Genomic DNA, 27,963 nt, shown 5'->3' with positions numbered 1-27,963 from the left:
ATTTTAGCACTATCGCTCGTCGAGCAAGGTGTACTGATGGCCCGGACCCACCGAAGCCCGCCGGGCGCTCCTATGGCGCCGCCGGAAGGCGGGGGGCGGGAGAGAGGCAGCCCCGCCCCTCCGCCGTGTCCTCATTGGCCGGCGCCTGCGAGGCCTCCGGCCAGGATTGGTCGTTGCTGGGTGGGGTCCGGCGCGCTGCCTCACGGTCGGGGAGCGGCGGCGGGAGTGGCGCGCGTTGGCCTCGGCGCCCGGGAGCGCGGCTGCCGCCATGTCGCGGAGGCTGCACAAGTGAGGGGGCGGGGGGCGGCGGGCGGCGGCGGTCCCCGGGGTCCGGTCCGGTGCGGTCCGTGCGTGTGCGTGCCGCGCCGCACCGCGGCGGGTTCCGCCTGCGTTCGGCCGCTTGGCGCCGTACCCTGCGAGCGGCGGGCGGGCGGGCTGAGGTGACCAGCCTAGAAACTCGGGGCCTCCGCCGCCCGGTTCCCGTCCTTGCCGACGCTGGGTGCCAAGGCTGTTCGCGCGGCTGGGGCGTTCGTGCAGCGCTCCCCTCAGCAGGACAGCGGCAAAATGGCCGGTCAGCTCCGGGCTGGCCCAGCCGCTGTGAGCTCTCAGCAAAGCCTGTCGGGGGCGTTTGTTCCGTTAGAAAAGGGGGTGCCGATTATGCTGTAGCTTTGCATTTGCAAAAGAAACCAAAGTTTGTTATGCCAAGCTCTGAATAACTAGCGTATGGAAACTGATTACGTTGACTGGCAGTGCTCTTAAATTAATCCAGTACCACAGTGGGGTAGTTTGGGGCTCTACCAAAGGTCCTGATTATTATGTATCTGTTGAAACTTGTATTGAGATTCTGTCGTTTTGTATTACTCGATTAAAACAACTGTTAGTGAGTCAGCCTTCACTGCACCGTGCATTAAATGCACGACCAGAGCCGGTTCCGTCCCCCGGTGTGCCGCAGCGGCGGTTACCGCCGCGCCCCCGCCGAGAGGGGAACAGGGCTGACGGGCACACAGTGCCACTACCCGGGTCAGGGGAGAGCCGCTGGTTAAAGTCCGTTGTAAAGCAGCGATAGTAGATGTCAAGGTGTCACAACTTTTGTGGAGACAGGCATGAAGTCACACAGCGTTGTTTAGTTACAAATGGGGTTTTTTAACCTTTTCTTAGATGAGAAAAATCGGTGTTGGGAAAAAACAGGGAAGTTTTGCTGTCCCAGGTGTAATTAGAGATGTAACTGAATCTGGAGAATTCGTAATGTTGTTGACAATGCCGTGAGGGAAGGTAGGGTAGAATGCACAAATATCGTAGTTCAGTCAGTTAGGTTGTCAGCTCTTTATTGCAATTGGCTTAAACTAATTTATTGGGGATTAAAAAACGGCAGACAAAGTTTTGTCCTAATGTGGAACTTTTTTTTTAAAGTTTCCAGGTAAATATCTGAATAAAGTTGTAAAATTGGGGTTTACAGGTAACCTTATATAAAGGGGTAAAACACATTACAAGGAAACAATAATTCTATTATTAATATTGAAGTCATTGTCCCATATTTCACGCTTTGTCTTTCTGCAGAGATTCTGCAAGAGGATGGTCTCAACGTAACATCTACAGAGGAGAGAGAAACTTTTCCCGTTTTTCATCTTCTGACTTTTATTCCAGTCTTGGATTGGAAGACTTCCTCTCTGTAGGTGACACTTCTGGAACAGAGGAGGATACAGACTCAGCTGTCTTATATGGAACTTTGAGAGGAAGTGTTGTTGGATTACGATATTACACAGGGATTGTAAGTGCACGATAAATTATAAAGCAGAAGAAAAAGGTTTTGTCAGCTTTGGAAAAAATGCGTTTAGTTAAATTTCAAGAATTCCTAGAACTTTTGACCAAGTATAATTTTAATAGATTTTTTTTTCCTAACTTGCCGTATTTGGCATTCTGCATGGGAAGTACTTAATCTAAAACTTTTAATACAAAATCTAGTTAAGGTAGCAAGCTTTCAAATCTGGTTTAGGTACTTGGTAGTTCTGCTCACCCACATAGAGCAAATGAAAATGACAGAAAACAAGAAATTAAATAGGTCTTTGAAATGTTTGCACAGACAAGAAGGGATGTTTATTCCCTTGCAAAATGTGTTAATGGTTGAAGGTAACTCTTGCTCTTAGGAATGCTTTTGAAATTGCTGACATCTATCAGGTAGCTCTTCTGTAATGCTTTTGATATTTTCAATAAGTAGTATGTTATTAGACTGACTGAACAGAATGCTATACCAAATTAAGCTTCACAATATATAGGTAAATGTATATTAGATACTTCTGCAAATAATTTGCAACTAAATGAATGGGTGTTTGTGTGTTTGTTTTGCTGTGTTAGGTTAATAACAATGAAATGGTTGCACTTCAGAGGGAACCCAATAATCCTTATGATAAAAATGCAGTGAAAGTAAATAATGTGAACGGAGACCAGGTAGGTCATATAAAAAAAGAATTAGCGGCAGCATTGGCAGGCATTATGGACAACAAACTGGCATTAATTGAAGGGTAAGTGAGAAGATTATTCTTTGGTTCCATGAATATAAATAATGGGAATTCTTTTTGTTGCTACACTAGGAAATTCTGAAAACTATTTATAAGTGTTCTCTCTTGACAGAAATGGCAGCTCTTGGTAATAAAATTAAAGCTGCGTGTTTTCATACTCTTTATTCTTTTGTTGAGCTACTTGCATACAGTTCATTCTTTCCCGTATATGATAAATGTAGAAACACTAGTGAGAGCAAATTCCTTAAAGACTCTTAAATTAACTGCACGTGGTGGTTTGTCTAAAAGGTTTATGATGTATGAGTACTAGCACTTATCTGGAACATTCTGTGTTTTGATGAAAATAAGCACTTTAGAGTACCACTTGCTGAAGACATATCAAGGGTTATTCTAAAAATTTGAACAGTTACAAGATTACCGCTGTGGGTTTTTTTCCTGGTTTTTTTTTTTTTTTTTATCAGGGTTGTCCCTTATGGAGCAAAAAATGCCTTTACCATGCCTGTTCAAATGAGCTTTTGGGGAAGAGAAGAGAACAAGGAAGCAGTGCTAGATCAGCTAAAAAGGCACGGATTTAAATTGGCTCCTCCTCTGAAAGGTAAGCCTTGAAGTTTTGTTTTTTTTTCCTTGTTAAAATACTCAGATTGAACTTGCCACTGGTTGAAAGAAATGCTTAAGGGCTTAATCCTTGTTGTAGTCTTGTCATTCACAAAATTATTTTTTAACTTACTTAGGGAATAATGCAGAGTCCTTGGCTATTAATTTTAAACTTCATAGGAAGTATACTTTTGTGTCCTGTCTTTCATGTTACCTGCCAGCAATTGGAGATGCATTTGAGCAATCTCAGAAATATACTCAATTCTGTAAATTCCGTAAAAATCCGTAATGATCCCTGCATTTCTCTGCATTCAAAAAAAAAAAAAAAAATAAATTAAGAAACGGGTTAGACCCTTTCATAGGTTGAGGGTTTCAGGGACAGTGATGCTTTTTAGCAGAGTGCTAGGATGTGAATCTTATTAATGAGGTGTGAGCAAATAGAGATGAGATGTCTGAACAAATAAACTTAGTAGACCTGATGCTTTGCAGATCCAACCTTGCACAAAAAGCACCTGTGCTCCTGGAACTAGGCTTCGTGGAAGCAGTGGTAGTCAGGAGTACAGATGCATGCAGAAATAAACACTTGGTGAGGGATATATATGTAGCAGGATTTCAGTTTCTATTGTATAGGTTCTATTGCACATAGTTAGTGTAAAAAGAATTTGAGGTAAACAAACATCTTGTGTTATCAGTCATCATACTGTTACCAAGTCGAATTTCATGTTACACAACAGTTTCTAAGAAACACAGTTGCCATCTCCAGAGATCCCAACCCATAGCCTGTGAGTCTTACAAAGCTTTGTGGAAAGCCTTTGTGGCCAGTTGAAAGTAAAGGATAAATTGGGGCTAAAAGACACATAGTGAAAGATGCTGTCTTATAGCCCACAATCTGATGAGCATGGTTACTCATGTGCCAGTGAAGGCTGAGATTGGGAAGTCATCATACTGTTGTGTTTCAGATACTATCTTTTTAATGGCAAGTAGGTTCAGAATGTGGTTTTGGATCAAAGTGGATTTCTGGGAGAGCTGGTCCAAGTTACAGCGCTCCGATTCATGCTGCGGTGCAGTTGACAACCGAACAGGTTTGCATTTCATACTTTAAACACCTGGAAGTTGGAATTTTAACAGTGGGGACCTTTAACTTTGTCATTAGTGAAACAGTGCTCGTGAAAAGGAACTCTGTTGTTCTCAAATGAAAATAAAATCAGTCTTCCAGACTTTATCTTCAGATTTGGCCCAGGGTGATGGTTGAAGGGTTGGGTGGTGGTTTGTTTTGGGTTTTGCTTTTTGTTTGTTCTTTCAAATTAGAATGAAGTAATTACTTTAGTGAGTGTTGTAAAAGGATGCAAATGTATTTATCCATCCCTTCTCAAGCTCTTGTTTGTATTGGCATGTGGTTGTCTTGGAAAAATGAAGTTTATTTTATAGTAGTAGCTAACAAACATATTCCAGCAAATCAGGTCTAAAATGGTAGACCTATATACACTGATTACCATATGACAGGTAATTGTAATTTAATAGAGTAATTGGTTATTTATAGTGGTTATATTTAATTGCAATAATTTTAATTGCCATTTTTTTGTTCACTTATGCAGCTTAAAAGTGAATTTGACAAATTGTTTGAGGATCTGAAGGAAGATGATAAAAGTTGTGAAATGGAAGGAGCAGAGGTATTTTGTAAGCTAGAGACTGTTTTCTATAAAAATATAAATACTCAAACATCTGCATTTATCTTTGTCTGGAGACAGGAGATGCTTGAATCAGAAACAAATTTAGTAGATATAAAGGACTTCATAAAAAAATTTTTCTTCCGAAAACGGAATGTCATATTTGACATGCGTATAGTGCATAATGTACCTCTCTAATTTGCAGGCTGTTGGCACACTCTTGCTGCCCCATCAGAAGCAGGCCTTAGCTTGGATGGTTTCACGTGAGAACAGTAATGATTTGCCACCATTTTGGGAAGAGAGAAGTAACTGCTATTACAATATACTCACAAATTTTGCAGAAAAGCAGCGACCCAAAAATGTTCTTGGAGGAATACTGGCTGATGACATGGGACTGGTAATAATACTTAACAAGCTTGATTTTTTTTTTTTTTTTTTTTTTTTTTTTAATGCAGAATGCATGTGCGTATTTCTTGATTGGTCATTTGGTCCATTTTAATCTGTGGAAAATATGATGTTCTTTTCTGTTATGCAGGGTAAAACACTTACTACTATTGCATTGATTCTCACAAATTTTCAAGATGGCAAGCCTCTTCCTGTTGAAAAGATCACAAGTGATAAGTGTTATGAGGTGAGATAAAAAGATTGTTTATCAGAGTTAATATAGCAGTTAATGAAAAGCTTATGTGCCTAGTAACTTTCTGTGTGGTGAACTTTGTATACATGTAGAGAAAGTTACTGGAGCACATCAAATAAGAGACAGAATAGAGTAGATTAGTTGAAGGTAGGTGGACTGTGTTATTTCGGAATGTATAGTTGAGCTGTAGACTGTGTTATCTTAGGACCGTATGCTTAAGTATACTCCAAGGAAGATTCAATGAAGGCGTAAACATTTTCACTGTTAAGTTTTATAAATTCTTAAGTTTCTTACAGATTTCTCCTGTAGGCAAGTTGTGACTACACAAATAGAAGTGGGGTTTTTTTCTTGGGGTGTGCATGCATAGTTCCTGTGTGGTTTGGAGGAAATACCTGAAACAGCCACAATAGCAAGCAGAGTCTTGCTATAAAGTACATAAATAAATAAATAAATTTTGGTTTCTATTTTTGCCAAATACTTGAAGAGACGAGAGGAAACTACAGTTAGTGAACTAACAGTAATGTGCAAACTCTTCTTAGGTAGTGTAGTTCAAGCGCTTTTTGCTTTTGTTATGATACCATTTTCAAGACAATGAAATAAATTAAATGCTAGGATTAGGTGATTTATTATGGAATATTCCCTGGCAGTATTAAGGCTGAGGGTTTTGTTTCGTTTTACCATACTTGTCTAAATTGAACAAAATAATGCTTTGTGTTTGACCTCAGAATGTTAACTGGGAAATGTTATTAGTGTGTTTTCTCTCTAGGGCAGCTACATAGACTGAATTTCTCTCTGCCCATTTACAGTTTCGTTGAACTCTGTATGTGGCTACTAGAAAAAAAAAAAAGTATAGCTTTTTCAGCACCTTTCAGTGACTGACTGACTTACCATTGAGCAAGTCTTTCATGTTTCAGAGCAGTAACTAATCCCTGGTCAGATTAGTATAGTAATGTTCTTGGCATTTTTTCCAGTTGCTACAGTAAAGAATAAAAGTTTCCATTCCTCAATAGGAGTCTGGTACTAACAGCATGAACAGCGTTGGACGCAGACTATGTGAAGGTGACAGCAAATTATGAAAAGTCCAGTAATATTTGCATGATAATGTTATTACCTGGAGTACTCTTAGTCTGTGGTCACTGCTAATCTTCACAAACTCTTGACAAACTACATATCTCGGAAGTATTTAAAACGTTTCATTAAAGAAGTTGCAGTTGACATATATGAGAAGATCAAGTGCCTTGAGAGAAAGTTGCACCCTGTCAGGAAAGTTATCTCATCCAGGAAGTGAATTCTGGATCCTTTTTGCTTTCCTTTTTCCTTCTTGTAGATAAAACAGGAGCACTTATGCATCAGTTAAAATCTTGTTTGTTTAAACAGTGAATGTTAGTAGTTAAATTGTAATTAGGTTCTGTATTAAGTCACTTTTTAAAAAAAATATTTTTAAGTAATGAGCAAATGACAAGTATTTAGAAGGATTTTATCACACCTGTGGTTTTCAAGTTGTATCAGGAGAATTTGTAGATGTATATGAGAGACACTGGAACAAATTGCCCCGAGAAGCTGTGGCTGCCCCATCGCTGGGGGTGTTCAAGGCCGGGTTGGACGGGGCTGGGAGCAGCCTGGGCTGGGGGGAGGTGGCCCTGCCCAGGGCACGGGGGGACTGGATGGTCTTCAAGGTCCCTTCCAACCCAAAGCATTCTGTGATTCTATGAAAAAATATACTTGCTGTTAGTATGTTTTGTAACTCATCATGCTCTTGAAAATGACCAAAGAAATATATGGGGCTTAAAGTTTTGCAGTAACTGTCCCTTTCTGTCCTCCCATGCAAGGAATCTTAATATGGATAGTCTAACTAATAGCAGAAGAGAAATGAAAGGGACAGATAAAGAGAGAACACATTACTATGAACTGTCTCTGGTGAAAGCTTTTTTTTTATCAGTACTCTGGAGAGGAGAAAATGCAGACTTTCATGGGGGTCAGTATAAGTGTCACTAGAAAATCAGAACCTTTACCAAAGCTGAAATGCCTAGCAGCATCCAGGATTATTTTTTTTCCCCAAAGCATCAAGCATTTTAACAAGATACTATTTACAGCACTCGGGGAGAACCTGTTTCTGTTATCATTTAATCTGAAAAAGTGATGATAATGTCTTATCAAACCTTTACTTCACCACCATTTTTCATTCTGTTGTACATTAAATTGATACCTATTTCTTGAGTCTTTGCGAGTTTTGCCATCTTCAGGATTGTTTTAAACTCTTTTTTTGTATTTAAAAAATAATCTTTACTGAAGTTTAAATCTGGAATTCAAGCACGAATTTATTTATCTGAGTTGTAGCAAAACTGTTTCTGCAAGCACTGTTGCTTTCAGTTTTGATATAAACTCTGTATTAATGCGTTTTCTTTTTTGCATTTGCTTCTGATTAAGCTGTTATTGGCAGAAGGCAGAGGTTATCTTTTGCTCACTACCTGATAGAAGACCTTAAAAAAAAAAAAAAACTAAACCAAACAACTAAACAAAACGCACACACCCCCACACCCCCCTGTTATCCCTCCAACCCCTCCCCATGCACATCTATGGTGTTGCCACATTTTTTTCTATTAATATTGCTGTTACTCATTTAGTTTTGGCCAATGTAGAAATCATTAGTTAATAAGGTTTGGCCCGTAAGAAACCTTTACCATTTAGCATTCTTTAAAACTTCTTTATAGAACTTTACCCTTACTTTTAACAGCACAATGCTGACATTTGGTTTTTCCTCTTTTCTTGGCAGTTTGGTTTTGATCACCTGGAAAATCAGTACACATTTCATGACTTTGTAAATATTTAACATTGTTTTAAGAGTATTTTTATTTTTCATTTGTGATCACAGTTATCAGTAGTACTCGTCCCATGCAGAACTGAGGTTGTTTTACAGGAAGTCTGTACTTGTTCTTGATCAAGTTATGCTAAAGTTGGTTTGATAACCAAGCTGAAGACTATGTATATTTTTCATAAATACCAATTTCTTCTTTAATGAAGACTCTAGCAATGTGATGGTGCCTGGTGTTTCTAATGTTAAAAAGTTTGAAACTACTCCGTTGAAATACCCAAGTTGCCTTCCAAAAAGGTAGGTAGCTGGAATAATCTTTTTTTGTTATGTTTGCTACATAGATTTTGAGTAAAAATAAAGGGCTACTTGGTTATGGTTAACCTTAGCCTAAAACTCTCTCTGTTCCTGCTCTCTCTTCGCCTTCCAGTATGCTATACTTCTGCTTACATTTATCATAAGTGTTCTGTATCTGTGTTGCGTTTTGGAATATATTAAAAAAGCATTAACTCATTCTACGTGGCCTGCGCGACTGCATGCTTGGATGTCTCCTTCAATAGTAAAGGTGTCTAATAACGTCAGTTTGTGACATCTAAAAAAAATGCTGTGAAGTAATCTTTCTACTAGTATCAATTGGGTTTTTAAGGGGTTGAGAAATACTTTGCAGGCATGCTTCTGACAGAGGGACAGCTTTGAGATGATGAAGTTGTGAAGCTTACTAATGTGTTTGAGCCTTCCCACCACACTAGCCTCTTCCTATAATTGGTGTGAACTTCAGTAATAATCTATGCCAAGTTTTATGAGCATCATTCACCCTGGAGCTGTGTGTTCTGCTTTGTGTTCTGGGCTTTCCCTCTTTCTAACCCTTCTAAAGAGAAAACTTTCAAATCACAGTGGTATCTTACTTGCATATCGAGGTCATTTGCTTTATTCTCTTGAGATTTGATGTGTGAATTCAAGCAGCAGTAGTAGTTGGGTTTGGGGTTTGTTTTTTTTTCTTTCTTAATGATGATCTCTTAGAGATAAAGCCAAGAAACCAAGATATTCAGAAAGCAGTGACTTGGAAGAGTCTGAAGAAGGGCTACTGCAGCAAACAGAAAGTAAGTTGCTAAGAATTTTTTTTTAATTGGATACTGTGACACCTGGTGTCTTCCTTTCTGAAACCAAACTGAAAAGGATTTATAATTAACTGGAAAAGGAATTAACTAAACTACTTGGGTTATTTTGGTGGGGTTTTTTTAGTCAACCAAAACTTTAAGCAGAAAATTTTAGAAACTGATGAATGGGAAAGCAGTGTTTTAGTCCTAAGTTGCCTTAGAGTGGTGGTGTAGGAAGCTATGAGCAGGGTCAGGCGGAAGGTGAAAAACAGAATTGCTAAGATTTTTAGAATTTAACATAGACTTCTCAGGGCACTGAGGTTGTAAAAACAAATTAAAAAAATTAAATCTATCTTTTGTGGTAAATACCTGAAATGTGATCACGAAGAGGCAAGAATGTGTCATTTGTTGAACGAAGTATCTTACATGGAAGAAAATGAAGGGGTACGGGTACTCTGGAGTAAGCAGTTAAGTTTAGATTTAAAGTACTTGGAGTGAAACCTCTGCTAAACTTTTTTTTTTTTTTTTTTTTAAATGACTGGTAAACTGCATTCCTCCGAGGATTCCTAACCTGAAATAGATGTATAAGATAGTATATTTCTGCACACGTGCCTGTCGGAGTTCAAGGAGCATCTGGGCCATGCTCTCAGCCGTATGATTTAGTTCTAGGCAGTCCTGTGAGGAGCAGGGAGTTGCACTCAGTGATCCTTATGAGTCCCTTCCAACTTGAGATATTCTACGTTATTGTATTGGAGAGAAGTAATTTGGTTAACAGGTTTGACTTTTATGAAACATGTCATAAAAATAAAAGCATGTGTATATTCTGCCTGGTGTGAAACATCTATGTTTGGCCTTTTGCAGCAACTCCCTGTGTTATCCAAGAAGATAGAGGCTTTGCATCTGCTCTTCAGCCTTCATCTACTTGTTTAAAAAGACAAACAAAGAGAAAAGGTAATGATTTCTGAGTTTTTTGAAGCCAAAGTATTATAAATATTTGACTCAATAAATTACTTAAATGTCTTTGTAAATGGCTTTGATGCTGTTCAGGTGAAGAAATTTAGAAAGGACTTCAGGGAACCATCAGATTCTTGAACTTCTACTTTTCTTTAAAGTGCACCGTTATGCCACTAAACATGGCTTCTGTTTTCTCAGGTGCCGCTAGTGTTCAGTCAGTTGAGAAGAAGTATTCTGATGTTGGCCCCAGAGCAACACTGATTGTGTGTCCACTGTCTGTCCTAAGCAACTGGATTGTAAGTGTTAAGCTGTTAATGCATAAATGTGATGTCTGTTCGTTATGATGCTGTAGAAATAGTTCTCCCTGTAGTCTCTCGTACTAGTAAAAGGCCACGTTTTTTCTTTTTTATGAAATAGTTGCTTTCACAAGGGAGGCTTGTTTGATGGAAATTCTAAAAACTGGAGTAGTGTTGGAATGGGAGCGCAGTTCCATGAGTAGCGAGCTCACCGCTATCAGAAAGCGAGCTTACTTTCCATTCGCTGCTTTTGACTAGGCAGATTCACTTTGGCATTTCTGGAACTTGTGTGATTTAACTCTTTAAACCAGATAACGAAGGTGGAGGAGACAGGTCCTCTTTCTGGCATGCTCATAATAAAATGTTATTGTACTTTATTGATAATGCATGTGACTTTTGATTTACTAGAGGTGTTCAGTAATTTGACGATCCTGTTGCTGACTTGTGGGAGTAGGTCTGCTAGGGTGAGCGGGCTGAAGGGCCCTTCTAGCTCTGTCTCTGCATTGGCTACATTTTTTTGTTTTCATGACACTTTGAATACAAATATTAAGGGGATATCTAACTTTCAAGTTATGTTTTATTTGGAAGGTTTTGGCTGTCTGTGGTTAGAACCACAGGAAACAATTTACTCATAGACTGTAGGTAAATCATATAATTGGGAAATCATATAATTGGGAAACATCAAATAGTGGGGGGGAAAAAATGTACCATTTTTGTCAATTCGAAACCAAAAAAAGAAAATTCGTGAGTCTGGTGCTTCAGAAATCAAATTGTTGATTTTTATTGGCTGTCAAGATTACTGTATACTGAGTGCTTCACAGGACAAACACAGGGAGTATAAACACTGGTTGTAAAATGAATACTTTGGCAATTGTGCTGTCACTGATGTTATAACAGATGGTTAATCCAGTAAGGGGAAGAAGCTGTAAATGAACAGTGAAAGGATAAACAGAGAAGACGAAGGTGGAAAGTGAAAAAGAACATAAAAGTTCTTCCACTGCGGTGAAGTGCATATACCATGAGGATGTGAATTTATACTGTGCAATAAGTAGAACTAGAGTTATCAGAATGTGATACAGTGTCACTAATGACTGAGGTGACTACTTCTGGTCCCTCTTCTCACCTGAGTGGGAAGGTAAAAAGAGACCCAAATTCAAATTGTTTTTGTTATATAAGTGGATGTAGGATGTCACAGAGCCAGAGGAAGTGGTTTTTAGTTAAGGCAACTTAGAAGAATTGTATTCTAACAATCATACAGTAACACAGTATCTTTTGGGTGACTTCCGGCCACTTTTCTTTCAGGACCAGTTTGAACAACATATCCACCAAGATTTTCATGTAAATACTTATGTTTATTATGGTTCTGACCGTAGCAAGGACCCATCAGTTCTTTCGGAACAAGACATCGTACTGACAACATACAACATCTTAGCTACTGATTATGGAGTAAGTAAATGAGAAAAAGTCTTCTTCGAAGGTCCCTTGCTGTTCAAGACTCCCAGTGTTTGGGCTAATGATGGCAGTATATTCAAGTGCTATTCTGGTAGGGAGTCAGGAGGTCAGCTGTAGTTTTACTTTTCATACTTTCTTACGGGTTCGCTGTGGTAGCAAAGGGATTTTTTTATTGATTGCTTCTGTTAGAGGAAAATTGTTTGACTGCAGTTATGACAGCTTAAGGAAGAGACTTTTTACGGATAGAAAAGGATGGTAAGTATGTAAATCTCCCCAGACATCAGTGGCACAAGTCTCCCATTTCTGCCCTCCCCTGCCAAATTCAAAGAATACGGAGCATATAAAAACATCATTTCATAGTTCTTGTTGCACATGGGCTGCAACCAAGTAGTTCATTGCATGAGATATATCTGTAGAGTGATGTTTTCATAGAAATTCCAGCCATTTTAAAAGCCTGAAGATTACATCTTTAAATATAATATAAACTTTTAATTTGCTTTCTGATCCATTTTCCATATATCTCTGTGTCTTTGAAGCCTTTTTTCTTTTCAGGCTTAGCTTATTTTTGCTGTAGCTCATTCCTCATATTCAAGTATGAGCAGACTGGTAACATTTTCCAGGATTGTTATATTAATAGCCTGTTTAGCCCAAATTGAAAAAAACTATTTTAATTTGAGTCAAAACTAAAAAAATACTGTGTTTCAGATCAGAGGCGACAGCCCTTTACACAAAGTCAAGTGGCTGAGAATTGTGTTGGATGAGGGACACACGATACGAAATCCAAATGCTCAGCAAACTAAAGCTGCCTTAAATCTGGAGGGACACAGAAGATGGGTACTTACAGGTAAAATATTTGGCAGCAGAGGAAATGCAATGCAGATCATCTTAGTACAGCACCATCTTGTGTTTCCTACTTGGTGTTTCCACTTCAGCTTTTTCTGGGAGATGGTTAATGTCTGTCTGTCAGATTCATTTGGAATGTTTTCAGACTTGTCTTTGAGCAGTGACTTAGGTGTGTCTTGGTTTAGTTGGGTTTGATTTTGTTTGCTTGGTTTTGTGGTTTGGTTGGGTTGTTTTAGTTTTTGTTTCTATTCAGTTTATAGACACAAATTTTTAAAATAGCTTTTGATACACAGGTTTGGTGGAAGTGCAAGTAAAAAGAGACCTATTTATGACCTGCAAGTTACGTCTGGTTAGGAGCTCACCCTCTTACATACTTATCCAAACTTCAGTGGCTTTTTGGAATTAAATAGTCATCCTAAAAACTGCCAGGGACCTTGCAGGCATATGATCCTTAAATGTAATTTAAAGATGATCATGATGTAACCATTGCTGGTGAAGCTGAAATGGAAAAAGATTAGCATCCAAGTTTTTCTGGGACTGTGAGCTGCAGTTTTCTCACTTTTGCATGTTTAAGTGTTTTGTAATATTTTAATTTTTAAAAATAATATTTATTAGCCTTAATGACATGTCAACCTAGTTATAAGAGACCCTGTCCATGATGCATGGTTTGGAGAAAGCACAGAACTTTCATTTTGACTAAACATTTGTATTTTTTAGTTTCTTTGAGGTTTTACAATCTCTTTTTTGTTTGTTTATTTTTCTGTTTAGGCACTCCTATTCAGAATTCTGTAAAGGATTTGTGGTCTCTTATTTCCTTCTTAAAACTGAAACCTTTTACTGATCGAGAGTGGTGGCACAGAACAATTCAACGTCCAGTCACAATGGGAGCTCCAGGAGGACTTGGGTATGAAGTGTTCCCAAAGGGTCTGTGAATGAGTATGACTCGCAGTGCTTGGGCAATGTGACAAATTAGTGTTTCACGTTTAAAATTGAAATTGTGTCATCAGTTCTTATTTCATTTTTTTAGTTCAAATTAATAAATGTTAAATTAGTCAAATTATTTAATATTTCAGAGTAATTAATTATATTGTACTACTGCACTTGGATTTTGTACAGAACATGTAATTATGCAGTAAAATGAAGAAAAAAAGCAAACAAACCAACCCCAGCTGGGTAATTTATTGTCTATATATGTATTTTTAGGCGTTTACAGTCTCTGATTAGGAGTATTACCCTTAGAAGAACTAAAACAAGTAAAGTTAAAGGAAAACCCATTTTGGATTTACCAGAACGTAAAGTATTTATTCAGTATGTTAAGCTTACAGAGGAAGAGAGACAAATCTATCAGTCTGTGAAGAAGGAGGGCGAAGCCGCTATTAGCAGGTAAGTAGAAGTTTTTCTTAATCCTGAAGGTTGACACTTGATATCACAAACTTTTGATTGTTAGCTCTACTAGCCAAGTGTGTCAATTTGTATGCCATAAGCTAATAATTGCAAATGAGCGTAGCATCTCTTCAGTTCTGAAGAGTGAAGTAGAGACTATCACAGAACTATATATTAGAAGTTCTGTCTTGTGGGAAACAGAAAGGGACACCAGATACGTAAAGAATGGCCTTAACATTCTTGTCGCCATGTGTCAGCATTTCTTCTAGTAGAACATGCTACTGGTAGCGTTTTGTACCTTGTTTCAGAAGAGGATTTGAGAAAATATGTTCAAACAGGAAAGTGAAAAATGAGAACATTCTAACAGCTGAACTTGATCACTTGTTATCTGTTACTTCAGGCTGTAGCATTTCGCACTAATGATAAAACTCTTGTTCAGATTTTTCAGTGAAGGGACTGTGCTAGCTCACTATGCTGATGTCCTTGGTGTCCTGCTCAGATTGAGGCAGCTTTGTTGTCATCGTCGTCTTTGTATAAATACATCTTCCTCCAGTTTTTCGGCTGGTGAGTGAATGCTTTTAGTTCCCGCGTTTCTAAAAACAGGACTTGCACTTTGTATTCAAGAACAGAAACACATCTGTGCATTTACCAAGCTTTCTAGCTTCAGCCTTGCTCTTTTCAGCTTGGATTATTGAACTTTTAGCTTCGTTACCTTTATTTTTTTTCATACTGTAATATGTTTGAATACGTTTGAGAAGTGGGTACTTGAGCACATACTCAAATATGAATGAAAGCAATGATGTATGAGTAGTTATGAAGGCTAGAAGCAGGAGTTAATAAGCTTTGACAGCCCATGCAGAAATGATCACAGAGGGCTTAATGCACAATGCTTGTTAAAAAGCAGTGTATCTGTTGTAATAATTTACAGAAGTGCTTTTACAGCAAATTTTTTTCTTTGCCTCAGGAGAGAAGATGTAGAGGAGCTTTGGGGAATGACTTGTAGATTGGTAGCTATGTCAGCAGAACCATTGCCTCTTCAGCAGAATAGGAAACTGTTGACTTTGTTACAGCTGTAAGGAAGCGTGAACACAGAGGACTGAAAGGAGTGAAATTTTATTTCTGACAAGTCAGAACTGTACAGCTGTGTAGTGTTAAAAATCATATGCATTTATTTCAGAAGAAAGTATAGTCTGTTTGAAGTACTCTAAATTTGAGAATTTGATTTTGAAAAATCCTATTTTGAGATGCTGTTGGTGTAGGTGTGATTTTTCAGGAAACTGAAAGACCAATAAGAGATTATCAGAACCTTTTTAAAGAAGGCTGTCATTTATCTTCCTGAAAAATACAGAATGGAGAAATGATTGGATAATTTTTCAATAACTTTAGAAATTAATTAGTAAGTAGTAAGTATGATTTGATTTTCTTTACTTAAAAAATAAAGCAATCTTAACTATAAATAGTGTTATCTCCGTACGATTGTTACTACTTGAACAGCTGCCATATAAAAACTGCTTGTTCCCATTAGGCATTGTCACACATGTACTTATCACTGAGCATGCAGTTGAGGTTCTTTGAATTCTGATTACCATTTTTTCAAGTCAAGACTGTTCTTTTGAAATAGTCAGAATTTTCTGCAGTATTTGGCAGCTTGTGCTTTTATACATTGTAGGCTATATCCTCATTGTGTGTAATTGCATTTTGATCAATGGAACTGTGTGATGTGCGCCAGATCGGTGTTCCCTGTATGGTAATCTCTGGTTTCAGGTACCTTTCTATATTTGCAGATAATAAAACTCCTGAAGAACTGCATGAGGCATTAGTGAGTAAAATGAAGTTGATTCTGAGCTCTGGTTCAGATGAAGAATGTGCAGTTTGCTTGGAATCACTGACTCTTCCTGTAATAACACGCTGTGCACATGTGTTTTGTAAGCCATGTATTTTTGAAGTCATCAGAAGTGAGCAGGTTGGTTGTTCTATGGTTACAATTAATTGTAATAGCTGTTCAAAAGCAATGAACTGGTATCACCAGAAGGCCATCTAGCTACTGTTCTTTCAATGGTAAATTGTGAACAGTATAAGCCTAGTTATCAGCTGGGTTGTCCAGCTGATAGCCACCCGCATCCTGGGCTGCATCCCCAGCAGCATGGCCAGCAGGCGAGGGAGCGGATTCTGCTGCTCTGCTCCGCTCTAGGGAGACCCCCCCCCCCCCCGCAGTGCTGCCTCCAGCTCGGGGGGTCCCAACATCAGAAGGACACGGAGCTGTTGGAGCGGGGCCAGAGGAGGCCCGGGAGATGCTGGGAGGGCTGGAGCCCCTCTGCTGGGAGGACAGGCTGGGAGGGGTGGGGGGGTCAGCCTGGAGGAGAGAAGGCTCCGGGGAGACCTCGGAGCCCCTTCCAGTGCCCAAAGGGGCTCCAGGAGAGCTGGGGAGGGGCTCTGGGTCAGGGAGGGGAGCCATGGGATGAGGGGCAATGGTTTGACACTGAAAGAGGGGAGATTGAGATGAGAGATTGGGAAGAAATTCTCTCCTGTGTGGGCGGTGAGCCCCTGGCGCAGGTTGCCCCGAGAAGCTGTGGCTGCCCCATCCCTGGAGGTGTTCAGGGCCGGGTTGGACGGGGCTGGGAGCAACCTGAGCTGGGGGGAGGTGTCCCTGCCCAGGGCAGGGGGTGGCAGTGGATGAGCTGTAAGAGCCCTTCCAACCTGAAACATTATGTAACTATGATTATAAAAACTTTTGGCCTGACACCAAACCTTGGAGAGAGTAGCTGTCAAACTGAACAGTGTTAACGTCCATCGGTGTTTTCAAAGACCTTTTTCCCTAGTTCTCACCTTACTTTGTCCCTAGGGTAAAAGTGATTGCATGCAGTGCAGCATTGTATACCTTCCTATGGCTGGATGCCTCTTCACTGCTTGTATGTGGTGTTATGCAGATACATATAGTTGTGCTTAAAAGAGACGAAAGCTGTGTATTGGAATTTGTTGAACTAAAATCATGTCTACTCTTCTTATTCCAGCTGATAACCTTCCACAGTGAAATAGCTGCCTTGCTGGAGGGCCGTCTTTATGGCCCTTCTCTGGACTCTCTCCAGAATAAGCTTGTGTCTGAGTGTCTTTTGGTTGCTTTTTTGAAAAACATAGTAAATTTTTTTTTCGTGCACTTCTAAGCTATACTTTTCCTTCTTGTTTGCCCTTTCCTTTCTAGGGCAATTTGATAGCGTGGTCATCTCACCATCTGTATCCAGTGCTGCTGCACTTCCTCTCTGGAATTGTTATGCCACAGTAGAGCTGCAAGTGCCAGGCTAAATCTAGGTGGTGTTCTTTACAGGAGGCAGCAGGGGACAAATTAGTCCCTGCTTGTGCATGATCAGTCAACGTAATAAGAAAAGGGTAGGAAGTGTCAGTGTGGCACGTAGGCCGACTGTTTCATTGCCAGACGCGCAAGGTCCTGATGCAGATATCCCAGTCAGGAGTTTCTGAGAATTTTGAGGGAAGCTAGTGACATGGCATTATTCTCTGAGGAAAGAGCGCCTTTTTCCAGTGCAGAGATCCTTGATGTATCTGTAGCAGTTGGTGCCCCTACTTAACTTTCAGGTATATTTAGGCATGCAGAGAAATAAATCAGGTTATGAAGTGATGGAACCTGTATTACTTGACTGTAGAGTCAAGTTATTTACTGTGCTTTGTCTAGAAAGGACCTTGGAATCTGCAGAAGTAGGGCCTTTGTCCAATCTGACACTGTTCCATAGATTGCTTAACAGCGGAGGGTGTAGATTGTGCACTTTTGATGGTGCTTTTTTGAAGTTGAACTATTGTGAGTTTATAAAGCAGAGAGTGAGTAAGCCTTTCTTACATTCAAAATGATTCCTGATTTAAATCAGTTCCCAAGAAGTTTCTGCAGCTTCCAGCCAAACACTGACAGACATCTACATTCCAGGATCAGGGAATTCACTGATTCCACGTGATAGGTGTTTGTCTTAGCGCTGCATCTCATTTGGGTAGATCCTGTGCCTGAATGGTTGCAATGGAACTCTTTCCTAGTAAATAGCTCGGGAAAGTACTTTACTTCCCACCTTAAAACCAAAGCAAACCAACAAACACCTACCCCCTCCCCCAAAACAGCTTGGGTTCAAACAGGATTCTTCCAGGCAAGATGCCTGTGGTTTCCATTATTAGTACAAATGAGATCGTTAAGCCATCAGGGAGGAATGGGATGTGAAGCTGCCAACACAAAATGTCAGAGTGAAAAGTTTGTCCTTACATTGTATTGCAAACTTGGAGCACCTTTTATCTTTCTAATGTTAACCTAAAAGTATTTACTGAAATTGGAAAAACTTCTTAGTAGTTAACAGCTTGAGAGTTAAGACCTCCTTCATTTCAGTCTTTCATTGAGGCTAGCTTGAAAGTTGTGCAAGTAAAGATCCTATGCAGAAGTCCCAATAAAGCTATAAAACCTGTACAGTATTCTAATGTCTTTGTCTATTAACTACATTCTTGTAAAAGCTTGCCAGATATGCATTAAAACATTCTTTTTTTTCTTGTAGTTGTTGATTGTGAGACACTGTCACTTTCCTATGCATTCACTGCCACTCCTCCCTATCTGTGTTGGCATTGTTAGCTGTATTTTGGGTTTTCTGTTGCTTTTAATTACAGTACAGTAAATTGGAGAAGGGATGCAGAAAGATGCGAGCCTTTGGGGGGGGGGGGGGAGGAATCATCTTTATGAGCACTGTCAGGATTTTTTTTTGCAGAAAACTTTTTCAGATTTATTAGAATTCATTTGTTTAGCCTCATCGTTGGAGGATTTTTGGACTGCTGCCAAATCGGGAGTGATTCATTTGTAACTACCTTTTTCGGAGACTGTTATTTCAGATGCATTTGTGTTAAGATTCTGTCCCTTGAAAGGATATCTGTATTGCTCCAGTCAGTTCATGTATGCAGACTATGACTGCCATCCTCTTTAACTGGCTTGGAGGTTCATTCCAGATTAGAAGCCCCCAGTATTCATCTGCTTTGTGAGGTCCACTTTGCAGCCTGTCTGAAGACGCCTTGGCTTTGTGGCCAGATTGCTGTATAAACTGAGCTAGCTAATTTTAAAGGGTTGCTCTGTTAGCCAAAAGTTTTTCATGTTTGTTGGTTTTGCTTCGCAAAGGTGTGTATTTGTATAGTGCGCAGTCTTCTGTTAAATTTTGTGAGTAGTCCTATGGAAGTGCTATCGTATAAAATTCTAAACTTTACCTTATCTAGAGTATGCTTCAGAGAAACAAAAACAACCTTTTGGCGTTAAATTATGTCTCATTTCTCATGTCTGTTGGGGAAGGGAAGATACCCTGTGTCTGGCCCTGACAAAGCATATTTCATCAGACTGCTATTATTTCTGTGCAGGCTTTGAAGGAAAAGGGTAAAAGGTCATTCATTGTTTGTAATTAAGAAAGATCTTGTCTTTGAAAGACAGTTTATTTTTCTGGTATTTTAAATAGTCTTCTCCCCATAGCACAAGTGTTTGCTTGCTTTTAAATCTTGAGCTGCTTATTTCAAGTATAAATACGCTTAGAAAGAAGACCACTCTTAAGGAAGGCTGAGTGTTTTTAAAACATGTAGCACTTATGACACGGTATGTTCTCACAAATGAAATATTTTGATTGTTATGTTAGAAATGACAAAGCAGTGTGTTACAAGAATGAATGTACTCCTTGTCTATTTTTTGTATGAACACCTATGTAGTAATTTCATAAAAGGTGCTTTGTAAAGGTAATCTTTAGTAGTCACTATAAATAATTTTATCTAATACGTTTCTTATAATATTATTTGGGCTTTTTCGTAGCCAAATGCCAAATGCCCTCTCTGTAGGAATGAGCTTCGAGTAGAGCACTTGGTGGAATGTCCCCTAGAAGAGGAAATGGACTCCAGTAATGGAAAGAAGTCTGATCAGGGGTGGATATCCAGTTCAAAGGTACATTCCATTGTGTTTTACTTGGCTTTCGTTATGGTTTTGTAGAGCACTGTGTAGAACTTCTATGTAAATATGCTGAACATACTTTACATATGCATAACATAATGTAAATTATTATTTAAAAATCTGCACAGCGTGTTTAGCCAGCATAGTAAAATCTCATCACAAAAAAAATTTGCAGCAGGGAAACAAGACAAAAGGAGCACCAGTTGTAATTTGATGCTGGTCATTGTGCAGTACATAGATGTGTATTAATTGAATAAAACTTTTGGTAAAAGAGCTGTTGCTTTCCCTGTTGTTTCTATTTCTGAAGATAGAGTCATTCTATAACCACTGAAACTATTCAGCTCGTAGTTTACTTTTGGAAACTAAAAATCTAAATAAATCCTTCTTTCTTAAAACTTGTGTAAAGAATACGTACTCTGTTCTACAGAGGAAAACTAAATGGGCATCATATGTTCAATATAACACTTGTCAGATAAACTAGTGAGGTATTTTTATTTTACTTTGCAGACCTGTTTCTGAAGGTCTGCCACGTTGTTTTTTGCCTCACCTTCATTGTGCGTTCACTGCCAGAAATTAAATCTTCCTGCCTGTACTTTGACACTTGTACTGTACTGCCTGTATTTGTACTTGTTTTGAGATTGCTTTTCTGAAACATGAAATTTTTAATTTTTATTTGTAATGAAGTTTATTGTTCTTTCAAAAGCTGGTTATAAATTTATTCCCCAAAAATAACTCTCTGTGGAGACCTAAGAACTAATTTAGGACATTGTGCTCTAGAATAAATTAAGATGTTTTCAATTTTTTATTTTTTTTTTAATAAAAAAGTGCAGTTGCTTGCATTCTCTAGTTAGTGGTTCTTTGCCTCATCATAGCTAAACCTTAAATGAGAGAACTGGCAATGCTTTTCTGCTTCAGATCCCATTCCTTGCTCCTTGTGTTCTCGTGTTGCTTCCAAGAGTGCTTCTGGTGCCTCCTTATCCTCTGTCATACCTAGCCCAAGGGTCTCGTGTAGCTCATTTGCCTGGATATTCCCGGGGGAAGCCTTTCTCACTTCTTGCGTGTGGCTGCAGTAGAGCACTTGCCATGTGTCCCTTGCTTAAGCCTTACTTTTCAGAGTCCCACTACTCTGTTCCTTTTTTCCATATGCCCTGGAGGTAGGGGAATTGTTGGCTCCTGGCAGTGGGAAGTATGTCTGGAAAACAGGTTCGTGAATCCTCTTCCCCAGTTTGTGACCATTAAAAGCGCTCAACCCTTAGTTTCCTTTGGAAACAAAAAGAAACCCTGCCCCCACTATTTAAGATCAGTTGGTTTAAAAGGTATTACTGAACAGTGGTTTCTCAATTGATGTGAAGTTTATCAAAGCACCTGTAGGAGTGGAATCTAACCAAGTGAGAATAATCTGCATAAGTCTTCACTTGATTTCAGATAAATGCTCTCATGCATGCTTTGATAGAACTGCGGAGGGATAATCCAACTGCTAAATGTCTGGTTGTTTCTCAGTTCACAACTTTCCTGTCATTGATAGAAAATCCCTTGAAGTAAGTAGAACTACTGTCATTTTTAATAAACACGTGCTTTTGTGGTGTTTTAGAAAGATCTCTCAAAGAATATAGAATCCTTTTGATTTTTAGAACTTCAAAAGAGGAACGGATTGCTTAAATACATTGTTCAGTGGAATGAAGCCGTGAATCTCGTTCTTATTTTTAATGTATCACCTGTTAAATGCAGAACTTTAAATATGCTTTTCAAAGTAGAGGTCAGGATTTCAATGTATTTATTCCCTGTTGTCACAGAAAATGGATTGTTAAATTGAACATTTTTATTTTCTCTTCAGAGAATCAGGGTTTGCCTTTACTCGTTTGGATGGGTCAATGGCACAGAAGAAAAGAGTAGAAGCAATTCAGTGTTTCCAAAGCAGCCAAGCAGGATCCCCAACTGTAATGCTTTTGTCTCTGAAAGCAGGTGGAGTTGGATTAAATCTGACAGCAGCTTCCCGAGTGTTTTTAATGGATCCTGTGAGTAATGGGTTGTTCATAATGATCTGGCTTAATCTAGGTGAAGCTCCTTTTTGGTGTTTTCCTAAGAGGTAGAAGGAAAGCCCCCTCTGAGAATGATCAACACTGATGAGTATCTGTTAAAGGGCAAATAGGGCTTTTCTTCATTTGTTTCCCTGTCATGTTTTTGTTTCAACACAGTATTTTTGTGCTGTCCCATTTATTTACTCTGAATGGAAAGCATACTAGTAGTACTGGTAACAAAGTGGTGTGTAGCATTTGATAGCTGTTCCTTCTTTATTTCTTTCTCTTTCTTTCTGATGCTTTTGAATGTGGTCTTCTGTTTGTTCTATTTAATAACTTCGAAAACCATGAAGTGGTATTTCAGGAACAGTATATTTTTTTCTGAATGTTAATGCAGTGCTTCTCTGCTCTAGTCTCTCTGCTATTTTTGTGAACTTATTTATAAGTAAAGACATTAGTCTGAGGTTACTTTTTGTGGTTGTAGGAGACTGAGAAAGATGGTGATATCTAAATCTAAGAAGTTTTTTCCTTTCTTTAAAACACTCAGGAATGCAAAATTATTTGTAAGGAATAAAAATGTAAATTACATTTACTGATAGCAAAATGGTATTCCTAACAGAATCGGTTCATGTGTTGTTGTGTCACTGTACAAAATAGAAGTTTTTCTATTCACTTCCTCCTTCCTCACTATTTACTTCTCTGCTCTGATGTCCTAGTTTTTTGGCAGTTGGAAACTGAGACAAATTCTACAGTTTGTGCACTTCAAAAAAAAAAAAAAAAAAAAAAAACCACAAAAAAACCACAAACCACAAAGTAAATGAAAGTAATAGTGTAGCTTTGGACTTGGGCCTTTGGTAACTCCAATAGTAAAGAAAAAGTACTAGCTTGGACATCAGGTTAGTGATAATAACAGCATGAAGACAAAAGCTATTTACTTAATAAGCTAAAGGAATTAAATATGAGTGAGAGTATGGAGAAGTTGCCTTGGGAAAGGTTTTTCGTGAACCGCAATACATCTTCCTAAGTATTGTTTCTGTATGTGTTGCATTGAATAGTTCAGTTGGAAGGGACCTACACCACCACCTAGTCCAATTGTCCTTTTCTTTTTTTAACCAATTCTCTGAATAAGAGATTGTGGAAATTCCAAGAGAATTTTCATTTTCTGTGAAGGTAATTAATAAGGTATGATGCATACATCGTCCTGTGGCAAGCAGTTGTAAGAAAATAAGCTAAGCGTTATTAACAGAGTCATCTACAGTTCATAGTTACACATCACAAACCAGAGCCAAATATAATTGCATCCTTTATGCACCATTGAATGACTTCTCAGCCTGCGGGTAACCATCCTGTGATGGTAACCATCCCAAATGACAGTGGTTGACTGCTTGTATTTGATGAAGGGGCAGTGGGGCCACATGATCCTTTATGATCTCACTTTTGAATGTTCAGTGCCGAATGAGATTCAGTCATGCATTAGCATTCCTTGAAGTGAATTAGCAGCAATAATAGGATTTAAGAAGCAAAAAGACCTCTGGAGCCAGTGGAGTAACCAGTTTTTCTACTCAAATGCTGTGGATTTGTTGTAGAACTGGTAGCTCAGAGGTCTGCATTCTTTCTCTGAGAGGTGTTATACCACAGTACAAGAGAGGAACATTTCCATAGATTTCCATCTCATCTGCAGAATTCTCACCTCTAGGAAGAAATATGAACCTTTAATGTTGAGCATATCACAAGTATACAGATGTTTTTCTGAGGCTCAAGTTTCTCCATATTTTCCCCTATAAAATACAGTATCCTTTGTATGAGATATTGCAGAAAGACATGGAGGTATTGCAGTTCAGTTTTCATTTGCTGGACTGATGAGGGGAGAAGAGTGAGAGTAGTACACTTCAGTCCTCCTCGACTACAGCAAAGATAGACGGAACACGCTTGTGCATGTTTGGGCTAGATCTTTCCTCAAGACAGCATCTTGTTTGTACAGTCAGATTAGTGTTAGAACAGTTTACCATACATAGCTTGCCAGGAATGTTCATCTTGCAGTGACAGATACATCATAAAATCACAGAATGGTTTGGGTTGGAAGGGACCTTAAAGCCCCCCCAGTGCCACCCCCTGCCCTGGGCAGGGACACCTCCCCCCAGCCCAGGTTGCTCCAAGCCCCATCCAACCTGGCCTTGAACACCTCCAGGGATGGGGCAGCCACAGCTTCTCGGGGCAACCTGCGCCAGGGGCTCACCACCCGCACAGTCAAGAAGTTTTTCCTTATATATAATCTAACTCTCCCCTCTTTCAGTTAAAAGCCATTACTCCTTGTCCTATCGCTACATGCCCTTGTAAAAAATCCCTCTCCAGCTTTCTTGTAGGATCCCTGTAGGTACTGGAAGGGGCTGCAAGGTCACTGATCTCAATCTGGACATTGAGCCATTGACCATTACCCTCTGGATGTGATCATCCAACCAATTCCTCATCCACTGAACATTCCACCCATCAAGTCCATATATCTCCAATATAGAGAGTGGGATATCGTGGGGGACTGTGTTAAAGGCCTTAAAGAGGTCCAGATAGACAACATCTATAGCTCTTCCCTTGTCCGCTGATGTAGTCACTCTGTCATAGAAGGCCACTAGGTTGGACAGGCAGGACTTGCCCTTGGTGAAGCTATGCTGGCTGTCTTGAATCACCTCCCTGTCCTCCATGTGCCTTAGCATAGCTTTGGGGAGGATCTGTTTCATGATCTTCCCAGGCACAGAGGTGAGGCTGACAGTTTGGTAGTTGCCAGGGTCCTTCTTTCTACCCTTTTTAAAAATGGATGCAATGTGTCCCTTTTTCCAGTCACCGGGGACTTCACCTGACTGCTATGGCTTTTCAGATATTATGGTGAGTGGTTGGCAACTACATCAGCTGATTCCCTCGGGACTCTGGGATGCATCTTATCAGGTCCCACAGACTTCTGTATGTTCAGGTTCCTCAGGTGATCATGAACCTGATCTTCTCTCAGAGCCTTGCAGTCCATCCACTGGAGAGATTTGGGGGGAGGGGCGGCCAGTGAAGAATAAGGCAAAAAGTTGTTGAGTCCCTCAGCCTTTTCCTCATCCGTTGTTACCGGTTTGCCAGTTTTGCTCATCAGGGGGATACAATTTCTTTGACCTTACTTTTCTGGTTGATGTACCTGTAGAAGCCTTTCTCACAAGTTCAGCTTCAGCTGCGCCTCGGCCTTCCTGACCCCATCCCTACACAACTGGGCAGCGTCCCTATACTCTTCCCGGGATATCTGTGCCTGTGTCCACTGCCTGTGCGTTTCCTTCTTGCCCTTCAGTTCACCAGCAGGTCTTGACTCAGCCATGCTGGTCCCTTGCCTTCCTTTCCCGATTTCTTACACCTGGGGATTGAGAGCTCTTGTGCTCTATGGAAGGTGTCCTCTCTGCTCCCTTGTCCCCAAGGGTGGTTTCCCGGGGGCCTATTGACTGACTCCTGGAAGAGCTGGAAGTTTGCTTTCCTAAAATTCAGGGTCCTGACTTTACTGTTCCCCTGACCCATGTCCCTCAGGACTGCAAACTCCACCAGTGCGCGATCCTGCAGCCCAGGCTGCCTCCAGTCTTGACATCACCGATTAGCTCACGCATTAGTGACCATCAGGTCCAGTATCGCATCCCCCTTAACGGTTATGGTTTCAGTAATGGCACTTGTTTGCCTTTTATCTTGCAGCTTGATGTCTGAGGTGAGTTTAGGCATCAGAGGTTCTTAGACTCTACAATGAATTTTTTGCGATAGCCTGGCGCTGTTCTTTTTTCCCCCTTCTATAGAAAGGGGTCATTAAGAAGAGTTCTTAGATAACTTCCAGTATGTGGGTGACATGGCAAGGTGAGCCCATTGCATAAGACTTGCTTATCACAGACACCACGATTACATTTTAGGTAGATGTAAATATCTATTCTGTGAGAATTAGTAGAACTATGCCTTTAGACAGAAAAAACCTGCTGCAAAAATGCAGAGCGCAGACTTGGCATCTCACAAATCCTTATATTTAGTGTTATACCCTAAGCGCAAGTAGGAACAGCTACACTACCATTTTATGTTCAGCAAATTTCTCGTTTACCTAACTTTGTGATTATTGCATATAGTAATGGAAGCATACATGGGCTTTCTTAACAGTCAGGGGGCTTAGTCTACTGACAAATAACTGCCTGTGTACAGCTGGTTTAGATTTTCCTATCAGGAAAAGGGTACTGAGGCAGTTAGTATATGCAGCATTTACTTCGGAATTAAAATGCTAACAAGATTGTTTTGATGTCCCCTAGACTCCTGACAAACTTAGTTTTTACAACATTTACCTGATGTTCCTGCTTGTTATGAATATGTAACCAGAAGTTCTCAAAGCTTGCTTTATAGCGCAATACTTAGAGAGTGAGACGCTACATTGGGAGTAATCAGCAAGCAATATTTGTTCAAGAGCTGCTGGTACAATAACTTCTTTGTGATTCCATGTGCATCTTACTGTGTATTTTGAAGGGAGGTTATTTAACTTGTTCCTTGCTGCTACTGACAGGCTTGGAATCCCGCTGCAGAAGATCAGTGCTTTGACAGATGTCACAGGCTGGGTCAGAAGCATAATGTTGTTATTACGAAGGTGAGTTGAGAGATGACCTGTTTGAACGGTTTTCTGGTTATGAATAAATAAATAATTTTACAAAAGGCTTTGCTATGTTTTTAGAAGAACTGTGACAATATATGTCTCACCAGTAAACTTAAATTGTGGTGTGATTTTTGAAGTGTGGGTTTTCAATTGTAAGATTTAATTAAATGTAACCAGTTTTCCATGAAGTAAGAATTTTAGAAATTAGATGTCTGCTGAGATACTTGGAGTGACTAAGATGGGGTAGTATTGCTGTTGCCTAGTCTGGCTATTACAATTTATTTTCTTGAAGGTATGTAGAATGCTTTTGCTTTTTTCATAGCAGCTTGTTTAGCTGTGGAAGAGCAGCTGGTCTCTCATTAATATCCAGTCACAAACATATTACTTGGGAAATTGAAGACAGGCAGTCTTCTCATATAAGTAGCACAGAAGAGATAGATACTCTTCCAATAAGTGTTAAAAAAAAAAAAAAAAAAAGGGGGGGGGGGGAATTAAAACCATTTCCTCCAACTGCTTTATAACCCTTCCCTCTTGTGCTTTATTTACAAAGTAATAACGAAATAATATAGCTGTGCTTTAGGGTACTCAGCTATTTAACTTCTTTTTTCCAAAGTACCTAAATTTCTCAACCTAAACTTTTAATAAAAAACAAACAAAGAAAAAAACCCACCTTCATTTCAGTGGGGCTCTTTTCTTCCAGTTCATTGTGAAGGATTCAGTGGAAGAAAATATGCTGAAAATTCAGAACAAGAAGAGGGAACTTGCAGCAGGAGCTTTTGCTACCAAAAAGCCTTCAGCAAGTGAAGCAAAACAAACCAAAATTAATGAAATCAAGGCTCTGATTGATTTATAGTTTGAAATTGTGGTATGTTTAGTATTTTAGTTAATATTGCTCTTCAAGCATGTCTCATGCTAACTTTTAGTTTTGCTGTCTTTATGGTCAAAACAAATGCTTCAAATAAATTTTAAAAAGTAATTTGCTCCTAAATGTTCGTTTAGAAACACACAAACTTGGTTTGCACTCCTGAAATCTTTCTGGTATTCATTTCTTCAAAGTGTTGCTTATTATGTACAATGCTTAAGACTACATTAAAAGTCCCTCAAAACAGAA

At 39.4% G+C, this 27,963-nt stretch overlaps 1 protein-coding gene across 2 annotated transcripts; it reads left to right on the top strand.

Annotated features, from left to right (window-relative positions):
- The first annotated feature begins 216 nt into the window (after window positions 1-216).
- HLTF (helicase like transcription factor) lies at window positions 217-27,963 on the top strand. 2 transcript variants are annotated; one of them, XM_082487240.1, is made up of 24 exons: window positions 217-288; window positions 1,558-1,768; window positions 2,353-2,519; window positions 2,978-3,111; window positions 4,095-4,192; window positions 4,706-4,780; window positions 4,983-5,174; window positions 5,313-5,408; window positions 6,425-6,473; window positions 8,436-8,523; window positions 9,244-9,323; window positions 10,182-10,271; window positions 10,473-10,570; window positions 11,873-12,016; window positions 12,728-12,866; window positions 13,634-13,769; window positions 14,069-14,248; window positions 14,688-14,812; window positions 16,033-16,211; window positions 20,067-20,195; window positions 21,627-21,739; window positions 22,036-22,216; window positions 26,766-26,846; window positions 27,553-27,963. In XM_082487240.1, exons 1-24 carry the CDS (start codon window positions 269-271, stop codon window positions 27,703-27,705), a joined length of 2,958 nt encoding a protein of 985 aa, XP_082343366.1. In that variant the 5' UTR covers window positions 217-268; the 3' UTR covers window positions 27,706-27,963. The 2 variants fall into 2 exon arrangements, with proteins under 2 accessions (XP_082343366.1, XP_082343367.1); XM_082487241.1 differs by lacking the exons at window positions 217-288; window positions 1,558-1,768; window positions 2,353-2,519 and having other exon boundaries at window positions 2,538-3,111; window positions 4,092-4,192.

The sequence above is a fragment of the Vanellus vanellus genome (assembly GCF_965231255.1).
Source record: "Vanellus vanellus genome assembly, chromosome: 8".
Lineage (NCBI taxonomy): Eukaryota > Metazoa > Chordata > Aves > Charadriiformes > Charadriidae > Vanellus > Vanellus vanellus.
Note: the sequence above shows the minus strand (reverse complement) of the source record. Positions and strands in the feature narration are given on the sequence as shown.